Below are 20,035 nucleotides of genomic sequence, written 5' to 3' on the forward strand. Positions count from 1 at the left end.
TTCCTAATTCCACAATTATTTGTTTACATTCCTTCAACTACCATTATCTGCCATTGCTGCTATTTTCTATGATGTCCACTGTATTTAATTTGCCACACTTGATCAATATATTCTTTTTCTGAACTCTAGTTATATATATACACACACACACACACATATATACATATATACATATATATATATGTTTGTGTATTTAGTACTGGGTTCTGGTGTTAAGAAATTTCCCTTTAAAAACCTTAAAAAAAATTGGGTATATGTAAATTATACTTGTCTTGCATTTTGATTGGGGAAAGTTTTCCTAAATCTGTTTCTTAGAAATGGATTCAGAAAAGGACTTTGAACTCCAAGAGAAATTTTTTATAAATATTTAATGTTGTTTAATATTTATATGTAATGTAAATTGACATTATATTAAAGGGAGCTCTTGTGAGTGCCTTGGCTGATGACACCTTACATTTGTGGAATTTACGTCAGAAGAGACCTGCCATACTGCATTCATTGAAATTTAGCAGAGAAAGGTAAGAATTATATCATTTTATGAAATATGATCTTTTAATTTAATCTCTCATTTAGTTGTTTATTCATTTTCCATGTCCCCTTTTTAAAAAATATTATACTAATATATTATAAAAGTATAATTCACTTGTATTATCTTTTTTATCCATATATATATATATCATATATCCAAATATTTTTATATATTTGATCCATATATATAACCTGAAAGTCTGGTAAAGCAAGAATACTTAATACTGCTTAAAAAGATGAAACAAAAAAAATTTAAGTGACTTATCTAAGGTTATATTTTTAAGTTTGTGAAAGAGGATGAGAACATTTTTTTCTCATGCTGAGGACACTTTAGACCATATACCATATTTATTTCATAACTAAGTGCTCAAAAGATCTATAGGGTACCATTTTAAATATAAGTTTACAAACGAAAGCAGGCTTTGGCCTCTAGTTTTATTTATTGTGACAGAAGGAAAATATTTTATAAAATTTTGGTTATATGGTAGTTATGATATGGTATTTCAAAAGCAATTCAGGATCTCATTTAGTTTGGGATCTATGAATTTGATTTTTATTTTTAAATATTTTGATAAATATATTATAGTATGTCTATCATGCTATGCATTTTATCATTTATTGAAAAACCCATGACAAAAGGCAAAAATTGTAGGATTTACTTTTCACATCTTATTTTGCATATGAAGAAACTGAAATTTAGAGATACAGTGTGACTCTCCATCATAACTGACAATAGATATCTGAATCATGAGCTTCTTCCTCTACATTTAATGCTTTTTTGTGCTTCATCAATGCTAATTTATTAGCTCCTGGTTACCCTCTTTCCTTATTCCATTTCATCTAAAGAGTTGCATAATCTGGCCTTTTAAAGTCTCATTAATCTGGATTTATGCAAGCACTTTATTGAGTCTATACAACTTCAGCTATAGGTATAGCTCGATTGTCTATATATCTATATATTATATCTATATCTGTATCTATATCTATATCTATATCTATCTATCTATCTATCTATATATATATATATATATATATAGTCTAAACCTTTCTTCATATCTGAATGTAGATATTATAGATTTAAGTTATATTTCACTCTTCACATTCTCATGGTGCTCCAAGCCATCAATCTTTCCTTATTCTTTCCCCCACATGTTACTCAGTCATCTCTCCTACACAGCCTGACTGCAGTTAGCTTAGCTTTGCATATTAAGTCTGAATCAAAACGCTATCATTTTCTTACCTTAGCTTTCATACATTTTTAGGTTAAAGTGTTAGGTTTAACCTTTCTTGAATTATGCTAATATTACATTTCTTATGGTATCTCTTGGAGCTATTTCTTCATTAGTGTCCTTTATGTAGTTATTTAGTTTAGTCAGTTTTTAAGGAAAAGGACCATATTTATCTTCTATGCAATTTGTCCATAGAACCTAAAGATGACATTTTAAAAAATAACTTTTTTGGCCTGACATTTTTGTGGGAAAAAGTTTCTTCTATTCTGAGTTTAAATGAACCTTATGCTTATTCCTTTCTTATACTAGTCTTTGACTAGTTATGACCTTTTACCATAGTTACATTTCTTTATTATTAATGTAGGTCTCATTTTTTTTGTTAACAGTTTTATTTTAAAAATTTTGACTGAAAATCAGAATTGTAAAAAACCCAAAATTATCTCAACTTCACTAAAAGAATAAAGTAAATATATATTATATAATTACTGTTTCACTGGCTGCATTTTACAGTGAAAATAAAGGTGTTTATTGGCAGATGTATGAAAAATAATGTACGAGTGAATTACCATCAGAAAAGAACAGTGACCAAATATCTTTTCTTATGTCATTGAGAATATTTTCACAGACAGAATAATATCACTTATTCTTTGATTCTTGGTTATAAAAAATGAAATAAGTAAAATCAACAGGCTTTTATTGATTAAAAAATGCCTGGCAGTGTCCTAAGTTTTGGAGATATAAAGGCAAAAATATCAGTACCTTAAAGTTTACAGATTAATAAAGGAAGAAATGTAACTAAATAGCTACATACAGAGTAAATGAAAAGGTAAACCTTAGGGAACAAGGTATTTGGAGTAGGAAGGGGAGGGCTAGTGGGGAAAACCCTCCTGTAGAAGAAGATGTGCTTGAACTGAGTTTTGAAGGAAGCAGTAACCTTAAAAAATGTAGATAAGGATGGAGAGCATTGCAGTCATGGAAGTCAGAAAAGTTCCAGAGATGAGAGATGGAGTGTTGTGTGTGAGGAACAGAAAGTAGACCAGTATTTACTGGATTGTAGAAGGCATAGAGGATAATAAAGTGTAAGAAGACCAGAAAGGTAAGGAGGGGCCAGGTTGCCAGGTGCTTTAAAAGTCAAAGACAGTATTCTATATTTGATCCTGGAAATAATAGGGAACCATTGGAGTTTATTGGTCAAGAAACACTTTGGCAGCTCGGTGGAATCTGGCTTGGAATAGGGAGAGATTTGATGTGTGTGTGAGAAAGGTTACACAAAAGTGATGGCTGTGTAAACAGAAAGGAGATATATACAAAATATGTTGTGAAGATAGAAGCAAAAATTTGTCAACAGATTGTATTTGTGGGGTGAATGATAGTAGTTGAAGATTACAAATAGTGCCCTCCAAAGTAATAGAAAAGTTTGTAACTTATTAGAGAAAAGGGTTGGGGACCAGGGAGAGAGGTGGGACAAGATAATGATGGGCTTTTTTTGGACATATTGGGTTTCAGATAGTATAGGTTATCTAGTTTGAGATGTCCAAGAAACAAAGAAGATGATGAGGGACCTGGAGCTCATGAGAAAGACTAATTTAGATAATTTGAGCTGGAAAGAATTTGTAGCAAGTTGATATTTGAATGCAGGTGAACTAAGTGCAGGTGCACCAAGTAAAATATTATATAGTGTTCTATATTTCATCATCATTGTTCTCTTTTAAAATCCTATTTTTTAAATTTTTATATATTTAACAACAATCTGGGAAAGAGTTCATTGACTTCACTAGATTTCCTAAAGGGTCCATGACGCAGAAAAGTTATTAACTGCTGATTAACTGATGCATATCCACAGTTATGACATGGATTAAAAATTAGTAAGGGAGAAGAGGATCGTAATAGAAAGAAGAGGATTCTTTTTCTTTTAGACCTACTTTTTCAGTTTTATTTAATATGAGCATTAATAACACTCAAGAGGATTCTCAACAAGAGTGATTTTGAAAGATATTTTCTATAATAGAACTTATCTTTACAATCACATGATTTATTATGGAATGCAAGATACCATGGAATTGTTTGATTATCAGAAATAGCATACACAAACACACACACACAATAACTATTCCAATGAATATAGAAAAACTTTGAACATCCCTAAAGAAGAGGATTCTTGATCTCTAAAGTATTTGTTATATAAACATATTATTTATTTTTAACACATTTTTAAGTTTATGTAGTTTGTTATGATTAAGTAGTACTTATGCTTGCTTTTTTTTATTTGATTTTACATTAACCCTGTGGGATAGAGTAAATACTTTTGTACTTATTTCATTGTTCTTTTGACTTAATATTATTTTACATTTTATATAATTTTATATTTATTTATATAATTTACAATTATATATAAAAAAGATGGTTTTCATTATTTTTTTTTGGTTAGGTAATCGGGGTTAAGTGACTACCCTAGGTCACACAACTTGTACATGTTAAATGTCTGAGACCTGATTTGAACTCAGGTTCTCCTGACTCCAGGGACAGCACTCTTATCTGCTGTGCTACCTAGTTGCACCAACATTGATTTTTATAAGATTTTGAGTTCCAATTTTTCCCCCCCTTTTCCCTTTCTTCACATCTCTTCAAGACAACAAGTAATCTGATATAGGTTATACGTATTTAGTCATGTCAAGCATATCTCCACATTAGTCATGATGTGAAAAAAGGGAAAAAAATCACAAAAAACAAAAAATTTTTTAAAGTAAAAATAGTATGCTTTGATATGTATTTAGACTTTATAGTTCTCTCTCTGAATGTGGATAGCATTTTTCATTCTATACTCTATGTAACATTTTTCATATTTCTTTGAATTCTTCATCTTTGTCAATGTAGTATGCCATTTCATTCCATGAAATAATGTTATTTGTTTAATCATTTCATTATTTATCATTTCATTCTGCCTTACTGTTATAAATAACACCATTTGTAGTCTTGTATAAATTTACTTTTCCTTACTATCTAACCTCATTCTATATGAATTTATTTTTTAATTAATTATTTTTTATTAAAGATATTATTTGAGTTTTACACTTTTCTCCCAATCTTGCTTCCCTCCCCCCACCCCCACCCCACAGATAGCACTCCGTCAGTCTTTACTTTGTTTCCATGTTGTACCTTGCTCCAAATTGGATGTGATGAGAGAGAAATCATATCCTTAAAGAGAACAATTCTCAGAGGTAACCAGATCAGACAATAAGATATCTGTTTTTTTTTTTCCCCCAAATTAAAGGGAATGGTCCTTGTACTTTGTTCAAACTCCACAGCTCTTTATCTGGATACAGATGGTACTCTCCTTTGCAGACAGCCCAAACTTGTTCCCAATTGTTGCACTGATGGAATGAGCAAGTGCTTCAAGGTTGAACATCACTCCCATGTTGCTGTTAGCATGTACAGTGTTTTTCTGGTTCTGCTCATCTCACTCAGCATCAGTTCATGCAAATCCCTCCAGGTTTCCCTGAAATCCCATCCCTCCTGGTTTCTAATAGAACAATAGTGTTCCATGACATACATATACCACAGTTTGCTAAGCCATTCCACAATTGAAGGACATTTACTGGATTTCCAATACTTTGCCATCACAAACAGGGCTGCTATAAATATTTTTGTACAAGTAATGTTTTTACCCTTTTTCCTCATCTCTTCAGGGTATAGACCCAGTAGTGGTATCGCTGGGTCAAAGGGTATACACATTTTTATTGCCCTTTGGGCATAGTTCCAAATAGCTCTCCAGAAGGGTTGGATGAGTTCACAGCTCCACCAACAGTGTAATAGTGTCCCAGATTTCCCACATCCCTTCCAACAATGATCATTATCCTTCCTGGTCATACTGGCCAATCTGAGAGGTGTGAAGTGGTACTTCAGAGAAGCTTTAATTTGCATTTCTCTTAATAATTAATGATTTAGAGCATTTTTTCATATGGCTATGGATTGCTTTGATCTCCTCATCTGTAAATTGCCTTTGCATACATATCCTTTGACCATTTGTCAATTGGGGAATGGCTTTTTGTTTTAAAAATATGACTCAGTTCTCTGTATATTTTAGAAATGAGTCCTTTGTCAGAATCATTAATTGTAAAGATTGTTTCCCAATTTACTACTTTTCTTTTGATCTTGATTACATTGGTTTTATCTGTGCAAAAGCTTTTTAATTTAATGTAATCGAAATCACCTAATTCGTGTTTAGTGATGTTCTCCAACTCTTCCTTAGTCATAAACTGTTCCCCTTTCCATAGATCTGACAGGTAGACTAGTCCTTGATCTTCTAACTTGCTTATAGTATTGTTTTTTAGGTGTGAGGTGTTGGTCTAATCTAAGTTTCTTCCATACTAACTTCCAATTATCCCAGCAGTTTTTATCAAAGAGGGAGTTTTTATCCCAGTGGCTGGACTCTTTGGGTTTATCAAACAGCAGATTACTATACTCCTCTCCTGCTTTTACACCTAGTCTATTCCACTGGTCCACCACTCTATTTCTTAGCCAATACCAAACAGTTTTCATGACTGATGCTTTATAATATAATTTTAGATTGGGTAGTGCTAAGCCACCTTCGTTTGCATTTTTTTTTCATTAAGCTCCTGGCAATTCTTGACTTTTTATTTCTCCATATGAATTTACTTACAATTTTTTTCTAACTCATTAAAGTAATTTTTTGGAATTTTGATTGGTAGGGCACTAAACACTTTAGTTTTGGTAGAATTGTCATTTTTATTATATTAGGTCTCCCTATCCATGAGCAGTTGATATTTGTCCAGTTATTTAAATCTGATTTAATTTGTGTGAGTTTTATAATTGTTTTCAAAAAGATTCTGAGTCTGTCTTGGCAAATAGACTCCCAAATATTTTACACTGTCTGAGGTTACTTTGAATGGGTTTTCTCTTTCTAGCTCTTCCTGCTGTTTCTTGCTAGACATATATAGAAAAGTTGAGGATTTATGGGGGTTTATTTTATAACCTGCAACTTTGATAAAATTGCTAATTGTTTCCAGTAGTTTTTTAGATGATTTCTTGTGATTCTCTAGGTAGACCATTATATCATCTGCGAAGAGTGAGAGTTTTGTCTCTCCTTCCCAATTCTAATTCCTTCAATTTCTTGTTCTTCTCTAATTGCTGATGCTAACATTTCTAATACAATATTGAATAGTAGTGGTGATAATGTGCACCCTTGTTTGACCCCTGATCTTATTGGGAATGCCTCTAGCCTCTCCCCATTGAATATAATGCTTGTTGATGGTTTCAGATAGATACTGCTAATTATTTTAAGGAACAGTCCATTTATTCCTACACTCTCTAGTGTTTTTAGTAGGAATGGATGCTGTATTTTGTCAAAAGCTTTTTCAGCATCTATTGATATGATCATATGATTTCTGATAGGTTTGTTATTGATATAATTGAGTATACTAACAGTTTTCCTAATATTGAACCAACCCTGCATTCCTGGCATAAAATTCTACATGAATTTAGCAGTGAACTTAGTGAGTTCAAGAGTATGAACAGTTTTGTAATTTTTATTATTCAGTTTCAAATTGCTTTCAGAAAATATTAAGGTTATTTGAAACTTCTGAAGCTTTAGCGTTCCCATTTTTCTGTAGCTGTGTCAACATTTAATTTTATTGTCTTTGCTCATTTTAAAAGTGACTTTTGTTTTAACTTGATTATTAGAATTTTTCTTTGGTTGAGAATGGTCTATTTTTACATTGATCACTTACTTCCTGGAGAATGGCTCTTATTCTTTAAAATGTTGTGGCATTGAGGGCAGCTAGGTGGTGCAGTGGATAGAGCACCAGCCCTAGAGTCAGGATGACCCGAGTTCAAAGCTGGCCTCAGACACTTAATAATTACCTAGCTGTGTGACCTTGGGCAAGTCATTCAACCCCATTGCCTTAATAAAAAATATTTGAATTATTTTATACTTTTTAGATGTCATTTTTTAATATGCATTTATTATTGTAAAGATTTTTTTTTAGCCTGTATTAGAGAGAGGAAAGAAACTGGAGGAAGAAAGTTCCAATTAGGAAGTTTTTGTGATATCCAGGAAAAGAATATACTTGACACATAAAGATTTATACAGAATTAAAGTACTAGAGCAAAGTCTTTTAATCTTTAGCTCATTGGTGTCAAATATAAATAGAAAAATATCTATAGAAAACCATAAATGAACATTATCTATGTTGTACTGTACTTTTTTTATTTTGTTAAACATCTCTAATTACCTTTTAATCTTGTTTGGTTCACAATAGAATGAACTAAAAAAATAATATAAAATAAAACCCAAACCTTAAGAATAAATATGGTAGTAGTCATGAACTTAGAACAGTAGCAAAAATTAAGTTTGATTAAAAGAGATAGGCACAGAACTATATTTATACATAAAGGCATCATGGACAATGAGGTTTCTTTTTAAATTTTTGCAAGACAGTGGGGTTAAGTGACTCAATCAAGGTCACACACCTAGGTACTTACTAAGTGTCTGAGGCTGGATTTGAACTCAGGTCCTCCTGACTCCAGGGCAGTACCTAACTTCCCCAGACAAGGAGGTAATAATAATAATGATAATGATAATAATAATAATAATAATAATAATAATAATCATGTATCAAATCATAGCATTTAAGTACTGATAGGAAAAGAAGAGAGAAGTAGACAGCAATTATATGAGTGAGATTCCTTAATGAATTCCTTTCAAATCTATACAAATCTAAAAAAAATTTTTAAATGAGGATAAAAATTTAAATAGAATTTTAGAAATATCACTATGATGATTACTAAATAGGACTACCATTACTACTACTACTAAAAATAGTGTTGTTGTTTTTCAGTCATGTCTGACTTTTCCTTCATTAGGTGTTTTCTTGGCAAAGATACTGAAAATGGTGTACCAATTCCTTCTCCAGCTCATTTTATAAACAGAATTTATAACACTTTAACTGTTTAACAACAGATTTAAGTGACTTCCCCAGGATCACATAGCTAGTGAGTGTCTGCGGCTGAATTTGTACTCAGGACTTCCTGACTAAAGGCCCAGTGCACTGTTTACCTCACCACCTACCTAGCTGCCCCTTCTAAAACTAAGAACTAAAAATAAGAGCTTATTTTTATATAGCACTTTCAGGTTTGCAAAGCACTTTTTTAAGTATTTAAATTTTTTGCCCTCTCAACAACTCTTGGATATAGTTACTATCTAATATTTAGATATTTTCTTTAGCATTTTACAGTTGAGGAAAATAAGGTAAAAAGAAGTGGAGTATCTCAGACTTATATATTATATATATAAATCTATCTATCTATCTATCTATCTATCTATCTATCTATCTATATATATCTGAATTATACATGATATCTTTACCTAAAACCCCCCAACAAAACAAGGACCATTTATTAGGCTGTGATTTTAGAAAAATGCAGAAAAGTAAACACATTTATTGATGACAATGCATTAAAAATTATATTTGGTGGCAAAATCTTCTTTTCTGGGAATTTCATTACTTGTGTTTGTTGAGGAGCTAAGGCTGTCAGAAACCATTGCCAGGTTGACTCTCCATAGGGGGTGCCTTTTTGAATAATGTCTCTGAGGAATTGACTGAAAGTAAGATAGATGATAATGGGGGGGTGCTACCAATCCTAGGTAGTTTTGAGTTAAATACCAGTTGCTGATAGTTGGTCAACAATTGATATTGGCAGTGCTAGGAAAGTGAATCCCTGTCCACAGTAATTGCTGCCTTCTGTAGTAGCTACATATCCAGAACAGTACCTAGAAAGGATTGAGAGTGACAAAGGCAATGTGTAGTACAGAGTGCTGGACTGATCACAGACTCATCCTCTCTAAGCTAAATATTCCATTCAACCAAAGCAGGGGTCCCAAGGGAAAATGACTACTAGAAGAATTAGCATCAAGAGAGTGTTTCTCTGAGCAGGAACAATTTTTTGCTAACTTGAAGGGAAAACTGAACCAGCATACATTTGGCAATAGTGGAGCAGAGAAAGAGTCAGCAGCTTTCAGAGATCTGGTGTACAGCACTGCATTTGCTCATCTGGGCCAGAACACCTGCAAACATCAAGATTGGTTTTGTGAAAATGGTGGGGAAATACAGAAACTGCTAAATGAAAAAAACAAGAACTCTACAGGGTTTACCAGCTGGATAGATCATCCATTTCTAAGGTGGCAGCATTTTAATTACATCAAAAACAAAGTACAAATGAAGCTTAGAGAGATGTAGGACTCTCTTGACTTATAGAAAGGCTGATGAAATTCAGTTTTATGCAGATGGTAAGAAGCCAAAGTGCTTTTATAAAGCCCTAAGGCTATTTGTGGGCTAAAGACATAGGGTGCATCTTAACTACTCACTACTGATGGATCTACTTTGATTAATGATAGGGACATGATCCTAGAGAGATGGGTTGGAACACTTCCATAGTGTTCTTAACATATTGTCATTAATTAATGCAGAAGCCACTGATTGTTTATCTCAAGTTGAAGTCAATCAGTCCCTAGCTGAAGTTCCAACTGAAGAGGAGGTTTTGAATGCCATTAGGCTCCTTTCAAGAGGAAAGGCACCTGGTGTTTAATTCTATTCCATTTGAGATCTACAAAATGGGGGGTCCATTGCTCATCCAAAAGCTGACTGAACTTTGCCAGGCTCTATGGCATGAAGAGGTTCAAGGATGCCTCCGTTGTCCATCTCTATAAAGGTAAAGACGATCACAGGTATATTTCTCTTTTTAGTCATTGCTAGTAAGATTCTTGCCATAGTCTTTCTCAATAGGCCAGTCCTTCGAAGACCTGCAATATGGTCACCTCCCTGAGAACCACTGTGGCTTCAGAAAGTGTCCAGGAACAGTCGATAGAGTGTTTGTTGCTGACAACTCCAGGAAAATGCTAGGAACAGAACCAAAGTCTGTATACAACATTTGTAAATCTGACCAAAGCCTTTGAAGACTGTCACTCATGAGGGTTTATGGAAAATTATGTCAAAATTTGGTTGCCTGGAGAAGTTTATCAGTATTGTACGTCATTCTCATGACTGCATGCTTGCCCGACTTCTGGATAGTAGTTGTTACTCTCGAGATATCCCAGTTACCAATGGAGTCCTTGTTTCCATAATTTTTTAAGCACATTTTCAGCTGCTATCAATTGCTGTCACTGAGAATGAATACAGAGCATCAAGATCAGCTACCATACTATTGGCAAATTCTTCGACTTGAAAAGACCATAAGCCAGAACCATAGTGGAGGGAGTGCTGGTGCTTGATCTTCTGTTTGCAGATGGTTGTGCACTCAGTGTAACTTCTGAAGCTGAGATGCAACAAAGTATGGATCGATTCTCTCCTGCTTGTGCTAAGTTTGCTCTAACAATTAACACCAAGAAAACACAGATACTCCATCAGCCAGCACCACAACATCCATATATGGAATCATCAGTTTCAGCAAATGGAGAATTTTTGAGTATTGTGGACAAGTTCACTTACCTTGGCAGTGTCCTTTCTAGGGAAGTACTTATTGAAAATGAGGTTGACATAGGCAACTCAGAATTTTAGAGGTCCCAAAAGAAAGTATGATAGAGAAAAGAGGTATTAAACTGACTACCAAACTGATGATCTGCAGAACCATTATGCTGACCTCATTGCTATATGAAACTTGGACAGTGACAGTCTACCAATGCATTCAGAAACTGAATCATTTCTATTTAAATTGTCTTAGGAAAATTCTGAAGATCACCTAGTAGGATAAGATAACAGACACTTGAGACCTTTCTCAGGCTAAATTGCCTAGCATTCCAACATTACCACAGAGAGCGTAAGTATGATGGACTAGACTTGTTAGAATGCCAGAAGTACACTTGCCAATAAGACTACTTTATGAAGAACTCACACAGGGCAAGTGCTCACAATGGGGTTAGGAGTGATCCTGGGATAACTTGGAAGTCTCTTAAGAACTTTAGAATTGAATGGATAGCATGGGAGTCACTGGCATAAGACCACCCAACATGCTGTGCCCTCGTCATTGAGGGTGCTGTGCTCTAGGAGGAAGGCAGAATTGAAGTAGCTAAAAGAAACATGACATATGTAAGTTTAGAGTACCCACCCCAGATGTTCCCATGGACTATTTGTACCCGACTGTGATACAGCATTCCATGATCAGATCAGCCACTGTTGAACTCACTATAATTTTTCTTAAACATAGTGATGACATTTTTGTCATCTTTGATAACAGTGGATAAGAACTAAGCAATCAACTAGGGCTGATGGAAGCAGGGTTGACAATCTTTTTTTTTTAGGTTTTTTTTTTTGCAAGGCAAACAGGGTTAAGTGGCTTGTCCAAGGCCACACTATTAGGTAATTATTAAGTGTCTGAGACCAGATTTGAACCCAGGTACTCCTGACTCCAGGGTTGGTGCTTTATCCACTATGCCATCTAGCCGCTCCATGCCACCTAGCCGCCCCAGGGCTGACAATCTTAAGAATATTTCTCTTTTCGAGACTCAACTTCAAAGTCTGGGGGCTGCTTCTCCATTGAGGTTGTGTTCTGACTTGCCTGGCAAATACTCCATTTTATAATCTCCCCTAGGATAATTCGTTTTTTCAGCTGGGTTCAACTTCCCATCCCCAAAATTAGATTTATATGTGAATTTTATATAGCATTCAAAAGAGGAAAAAGGATTCCTATTCATTTCTTCCTATTATAAAGAGACAAATCAAAGAAAGAAAACTATATACCAAAATTACTTCTGAATGCCACTATTATGACACAAAAATTTTAAATGAAACATTAGCAAAGAGGTTACTATAAAATTTCAAAATACAACTAGGTTGTATTAATTAGTATAGTTGGTTAATATTAGGAAAATTACAAACATACTATATTATAGTAATAAAATTAATAACAATTACCTGATTTTATCAATAAATGGAGGGAAAACTTTTGACAATATTCAGTGCTCATTTCTTTTACAAAACTAGAAAGCATGGTAAGAAATAGAATTTTCCTTAATATGATAAATAGTATCTCTAGAACTAAGAGCAGTTTTTATGCATTGAGGACAAATAAGGAATTTTATAATAAGATTAAAGGTAAAGAAAGGGTGCCTTATATCACCACTATTATTTTATATATTGATAGATATACTGTTATACAGCAAGGTAAATTTATTTTTCTTAAGGAATTCAGGATAGGCAAAAAGTACAGAAAGTCATCACTTTTTGAAGAAAATTTGAAACCTTTAGAGTTAACTAAAAGTTAAAATAATAGCTTCATAAAAATTAGAAAATATAAAGTAAATCCACATAAATCATCAGTATTTCTATATGGCATAGTAAAACTAAACAGAAAGAGATAAACATATTTCATTCAAAATTACTGCAGAATTTGGAATTCTACCTACATACACATGCACACATATATACACATACATTAACACTATTATGACTAAAAAAATAAAACATTCTTTGCAGAAATATAGACCTAAACAAGTAGAAAAATAATAATTTTGTTCATGGATAGGTCAAGTCAATAGAATCAAAATTACAGTACTACATAAGTGAATTTATATATTTATTACTATTTTATGTTACCAAAAGTTTAGTTATATAGCTAGAAAGGATGGTTGATAGTTGTCCTTTTTAGTCAGAGAAGAACAAAATGTTATCACTATATTAAGTCTCTCTACATTGTGTCCAGCTATGGTTGATAAGACCAAGATGAACTTGGAAGGCTCTACCACAGATTGGGTACAAATAATTGTATGAATATTTGAGATGGAGATGTCTCTAAATTTGCAAATCTTAAATTTCTTTTGAGCTTCTGCAACTTTTCTTTGCTTATGGGGTATAGTGCCTTCTTTGATTGGACATATATCATGCTGGACAATTATCCAGATACTTTGCAAGCATGCTGTCATGAAAATGGTGTACAGTACTGATGAACTCCAAATTTTTCTGCAATCTTTTGCAAGCACTCAGGACTGACAGTATCAAAGGCCTTGGTCAGATTGATTAACATTGTGTATAGACCTCTGTTTTGCTCCTGCAATTTCTCATGGAGTTGTCAGGCAGCAAACACCATATTGATTCTAGAGAGATTGATATCAATCAAACATTGATGACAGTCTGTTGAAGACACTATGGAAATAAGTTCAACCCAACTCTCCAAGATCTTGTCCTTATCACTGATGGCTCTATCAGCACAGAATATTCGAGATGCTCCATAGGTCTTTGGTTCATTAATAGCTTTCAGGACAACTATGGTTGTTTTTTTATCAGAATAAAAATGAATTTCATCAGCCTTCCTACAGAGCCAAGAATCCTGCCTCACTCTAAGCTTTGCTTATACTTTTTTTTTTGTTTTTAACAAGGCAGTGGGGTTAAGTGACTTTCCCAGGGACACACAGCTAAACAATTAAGTGTCTGAGACCAGATTTGAACTCAGATACTCTTGACTCCAGGGCTGGTGCTCTATCCACTGTGCTACTTAGCTGTATTTATTGCTTATACTTTTTTTTTTTACATTGCTGTTTATTTATTTATTTTTCCAATTATATGTAAAGATAGTTTTCAACATTCATTTTTGTGAAATTTTCTACTTCTCTTCTTCCCTCCCCTCCCCCAAGAAAGCAAGCAATCCAAAATAGGTTATACATGCACAATCATGGCAAACATATTTCCATATTAGTCATATTAAAAATCATGAGAAAGAAAAAACTAAAACAATGTTTTTTAAAACCAAATTTTAAAAGTGAAAATAGTACATTTTGATTGGCATTCAGACTCCATAGTTCTTTCTTTGGATATGGATGACATTCTCCATCACAAGTTCTTTTTTTTTAATTTATTTTTTATTCTCATTTTGTAGAAATGTTTTTTTTTACATTAATAAAACATACTTGTTTACATGTAAACAAAATATCCCTCCCCCCCTTGAATATAGATAGACTTTCTTGGGCGAAAAAGTAAAGGGGAGAGAAAAAAAATTAAAATTAAAAAAATAATAGTAATAATTGTAGGTATGGCCAGGTGGCGCAATGGATGAAGCACCAGCCCTGGAGCCACGCACCCGAGCCCATATCCAGCCTCGTAAACACAATAATCACCCAGCCATGTGACATGCAAGCCACCTGATCCCCACTGCCCTGCAAAAACCAAAAAGAAGAAAAAAAAGACCCAAAATAAAATAAAATAGTAATAATAGTAGGGGTGGCTGGGTGGCAGACAGATCATTGGTCCTTGAGCCAGGAGGACCTGGGTCTGAATCCGGCCCCAGACATCCAAAAATCACCCTGCTATGTGGCCCCAGGCAGGCCACCCAGCCCCACTTGCCCTGCACCCTCCCCAAAATAATAATAACAAAAAATGTGCTTCGGTCTTTGTTCCAACACCATCAACTCTGTCGTGAGTAGATCACATTCTTTATGATAAGTCCATCACAAAAGTTACTTCCATATTTTTCCAACATTGCCATTGCTGATCGCAACTCCCTCCTTTCTTATTTCTCTACTACCATGTACTATATTTTCTCTCTCCTTTCACTCTGACTCTGCTGTAGGGTCACTGAGTGGTGCAGCAGACAGATCCCTGGTCCTGGGGCCAAGAAGCCCTGAGCCCCCATACCACCTCTTAGGCCCAGAATCTACCTGGCCTTATGGTCCTAGACGGGCCATCCAATCCCAGCCCCTTGCAGGAAGTAAAACAGAAAATGTGTTATATCTGACCACTGTCCCCCCATGGTATCCTCTCCTCCTTTATTTACATCCCCACCCCTTCCCCCTGCTCCCCCCTCCTTCTTACTCCAGTTGTCTATACCCCATTGAGTATATTTGCTGTTTCCTCTCCTAGCCATCTCTGATGAGAGCAAAGGTTCCCTCATTCCCCTTTGCCTCCTCCCTTCCATATCATTGCAATAGCTCATTGTCATAAAAAAAAATCTTATTATGTGAAATATCTTGGACTATTCCCCCTCTCCTTTTTCTTTCTCCCATTCCATTTCCCTTTTTTTTCCTATTGACTCCATTTTTACACCATATTTTATCTTTGAATTCAGCTTTCTCCTGTGCTTCAACTATAAAAGCTCCCTCTACCTGCTCTATTAACTGAAATGGTTCATATAAATATTATCAGTATCATTTTTCTATACATGCAGTTCATCCTCGTTAAGTCCCTCATATTCCCCCCCCCCCCCCCCAATCTCCATACTTCACCTGAGTCCTGTATCTGAAGATCAAACCTTCTGTTCAGCTCTGGCCATTCCAAAAAGAACCTTTGAAATTCCCCTGGTTCATTGAAAGTCCATCTTTTTCCCTGGAAGAGGACATTCAGCCTTGCTGGGTAGTTCATTCTTGGCTGCATTCTGAGCTCTTTTGCCTTCCGGTATATTGTATTCCAAGCCCTACGAACTTCCAGTGTAGTTGCTGCTAAGTCCTGTGTGATCCTGACTGCAGCTCCACGATATTTGAACTGTGTCCTTCTGGCTGCTTGTAATATTTTCTCTTTGACTTGGGAGTTCTGGAACTTGGCTATAATATTCCTGCGGGTTGGTTTTTTGGGATCTCTTTCTCGGGGGGGGGGGGGTTGGTGCATTCTCTCCATTTCTATTTTGCCCTCTGCTTCTAGAATATCAGGGCAATTTTCCTGTAGTAATTCTTTAAAAATGATGTCAAGGCTCTTTTCCTGATCATGACTTTCAGGTATTCCAATAATTTTCAAATTATCTTTCCTAAGTCTTTTCCATATCAGTTGTTTTTTCAATGAGATATTTCACATTTTCTTCTAATTTTTCATTTTTTTGGTTTTGAAGTATTGATTCCTGATTTCTGGTAAATTCATCAATCTCCCTGAATTCTATTTTTTGTCTGAAGGATTTGTTGTCCTCAGAGAGTTTTCTTATCTCTTTTTACATCTGGCCAATTTCGCTTTTTAAAGCATTCTTCTCCTCAATAACTTTTTGAACTGTTTTATCCATTTGACCTAAGCTGTTTTTTAGCATGCTATTTTCTTCAGCATTTTTTTGGATTTCCTTGACTAAGCTGCTGACTTCATTTTCATGTTTTTCCTGCATCTCTCTCCTTTCTTTTCCCAGTTTTTCTTCTAACTCCCTCATTTGATTTTCAAAGTCTTTTTTGAGCTCTATCATAGCCTGAGCCCAATTTCTGTTTTTCTTGGAGTCTTTAGATGCAGGACCTTGTGCTTCCTCATCTTCAGACTGAGTATTTTGATCCTTCTTGGGCTCATTTGCAAAATATTTCTCAATGGTCTTCCTCTTGTTTCTTTGCTTGTTCATTTTCCCAGCCTAAGCCTGTTTTGGGGGGGGTGCTTCCTGAGCTTTTGGGACACTCCCAGAAGGGTCTCAGTGTGTGAGGCTCTGTCCTCCCTCCTGGTCTGTGAATGACCATAAGCACCCCACTCTGCCATGGGGCCAAGGTGGGGGGGCCCTGTTGTTCTATGGGGGAGCCTAGACTGGGATCAGGATCTGAATGTGGTCAGAGCCCCAGAGTCCTGTTCCAGGGGTAGAGGACAGAGCTGGGCAGTCTCTCTCTCTTCACTCCCCTCCCTCAGCTCAATGGGCTCATGCCCTGGGGGCTCCTGCTTACTGGCTCCGCCTGCTTCTGTTTTGGAGTCTAGGCTGCTGAAAGACCAAGCTGCTTGCTGTGTGCCCTGAGGGCTGGGCTCCATGTGCTTGCTCTGGCAGAGGTCCCCTGCTGTTCCCCCACTTTGTGCGGGTGCTGGGGGGGGGCAGCTCAGGAGACTCCCCCGCTGCTGTGAGCTGAGGCTCCCAGCGCCCTGGGGCTGCCTCCAGGAGGCTGAATTTCTTTCGCTCTGCCGGGCCACCCCTCTGGCAGGCCGCCTCTCCGATCCCGGGGAGCAGAGCCTTTCTGCTCTTTTCCAGGTTACCTTGAGTAGGAGAACTGCCTCACTGGGTTCTGTCTCTCGAAAGTTTAGTTAGAGTCCTTAGTTTATGAGTTTTTATCAGAGAGCTCCTAAGACTCCATCCCTTCATGTCGCCATCTTGGCTTCGCCCCCTATTGCTTATAGTTTTGATGGAGTTGAAAACTACCTTAGAGAGGAAGAGCTACTAGTAAACCTCTATGGAGTTTTCATTTTTTCATTTAGTAGGTTCTGAATTTCTCCATCATTTTCATTAAACCAATCTTGATATTTGCAAGTGTTCTGAGACAGATGAGTAAATGTGATGTTTTATGACACATATCTGAAAGTTGTCTACTCTTTTTCTGCTCCACTGTTACTAACCATGTGTTGGCTTAGCTTTTCTTCAAAGTCAGCTACTAATTGGAGTTCATGGAAAAGCGCTTTTAATTTGTTGACCTTGAGCCTTCTAGTAGTCATTTTGCCTTTGGGCTATCACTTTTTTTGAATGTGAATATTTATCTTGGAGAGGAGAAGTTCTGGATCCACATTACCTTCATTATTCTTGCAGTCTCTCTTTTCCTTCTTATAATGACATAGTCTATTAAATGCCAGTGTTTACTGTTAGGGTGCATCCACAAAGTTTTATTGCATTTAGGTAAACAGAAGGTAAAAATAACTACATGAGACATACAAGTCTTCTTGTAATAAGTGACCATTGCTGTTTCCAGCTCCCTTGCTCCCAAGTATTTTCTGCCAGATCTGATAGTGTGTGTCTACTCTGGCAATAAAACTTGTCCTCTTTCAGAACTTAGATAATGAGTCTCTCCTTAAAGTTTTTCTTTAAGGGGAGGAGCCAAGATGGACAGGAATTCCCAGAAATTTGTTCCCCCCCCCCCCAAACTCCAAAAGCTGTCAAATTATAGTCAAAATTTAGAGGGGCCAAACCCATGGAAAGATGATACAATTTCTCAGTCCAGTACAACTTAGAGGAACCACAGGAAAGGTCTGTTTCAATTGGATGGGGGTGGGGGAGTTGGGTTGGAAAGAGCTGCAGCAAACTAACTCCAACATTCCAGGGACAGCCCATGGGTCACCTGGGTTCCTAGGGGCACTTGGATCCATAACAGGGATCACATGGGATGACTTGAAGGGATGTGAGAGAACTCTGCAGCACCAGATTGAGCACGGAGCCTTGGCCAGTGCCAGCCTCAGAGCAACCCTGCAGTGGGAACCTGCAGCAAGAATCTTGCAGAGCCACCCAGCACTTCCAGAGTGCTCAACCCACAGATGGTAAGGGATTGGGGAGAGACTGCAGAGGTCTCTCTGCTCTCCCTGGGACAGAACTTTGCTGTTTGCCCACACTTAGATATAGGTGCAGTGTGGGCCCCCATACAACCATAGAGGAGCAGGAACCCTTCTCATACAGCTCCAGGGCAGAGGGTAGGGCCTATGGTCATCCACAGACCAAAGCACAAGCAAAAGAGCAGTGAGAGCCTCTCATAAGACTTTAGAGGAATTATGGTCCTGTGGGGGTGTTCCAACCCCCCCAAATGATCAAACACCAGAAAAAGAAGAACCTGGCCATAGGAAATTACTTTAATCTTGTGGAGGATCAAAATGCATACTCAGAAGATGACAAAGTCCAAGCTTCTATATCCAAAACCTCCAAGAGAAGTGGGAAATGGGCTTGGGCTATTGATAAGCCCAGAAAAGACTTTGAAAAACAAGTAAGGGAAGTAGAGGAAAAATTAGGAAAAGAAATGAGAGCTAAACCAAATCATCATGAAAACCAAATTAGTAGCTTAGTGAAAGAAATAAAATAATTGCGATGGCTAGGTGGTACAGTGGATAGAGCACCCACCCTGGAGTCAGGAGTATCTGAGTTCAAATTCTGCCTCAGACACTTAATAATTACCTAGCTGTGTGGCCTTGGGCAAGCCACTTAACCCCATTGCCTTGCAAAAACTAAAAAAAAAAAATACAAAAAATACTGAAGAAAATAACGTTAAAAAATCAGTTTAGACCAAATGGAAAAAGCAACTCAAAAGGCAAATGAGGAGAAGAATGCCTTAAAAAGCAGAATTGGCCAGCTGGAAAAGGAGTTTAAAAAAAGCTCTCCAAAGAAAATAACTCCTTCAAATGTAGAATGGAACTATAGGAAGATGATGACTTTGCGAGAAATTAAGAAACATAAAACATTAACAAAAGAAAATGTAGAACATCACATTGGAAAAATAACCTAGAAAACAGATCCAAGAGAGATAATTTAAAAATTATTGGGCTACCTGAAGGTCATGACAAGGAAAAGAGCCTAGGCTTCATTTTTTTTTCAAGAAATAATGTAGCAGAATTACCCTGAGATCCTAGAAGCAGAGGGTAAAATAGAAA

At 36.1% G+C, this 20,035-nt stretch overlaps 1 protein-coding gene across 2 annotated transcripts in view; it reads left to right on the plus strand.

Moving 5' to 3' along the window:
* Positions 1-20,035, plus strand: part of STXBP5 (syntaxin binding protein 5) — a 195,148-nt gene that overhangs the window by 21,438 nt on the left and 153,675 nt on the right. For both annotated transcript variants that reach the window (XM_074187788.1, XM_074187789.1), the window contains exon 4: positions 418-518. In XM_074187788.1, the coding sequence (XP_074043889.1) occupies positions 418-518 (101 nt within the window). The remainder of the gene's footprint in view (positions 1-417; positions 519-20,035) is intronic.

Source organism: Macrotis lagotis, chromosome 5, assembly GCF_037893015.1.
Source record: "Macrotis lagotis isolate mMagLag1 chromosome 5, bilby.v1.9.chrom.fasta, whole genome shotgun sequence".
Classification (NCBI taxonomy): Eukaryota; Metazoa; Chordata; class Mammalia; order Peramelemorphia; family Peramelidae; genus Macrotis; species Macrotis lagotis.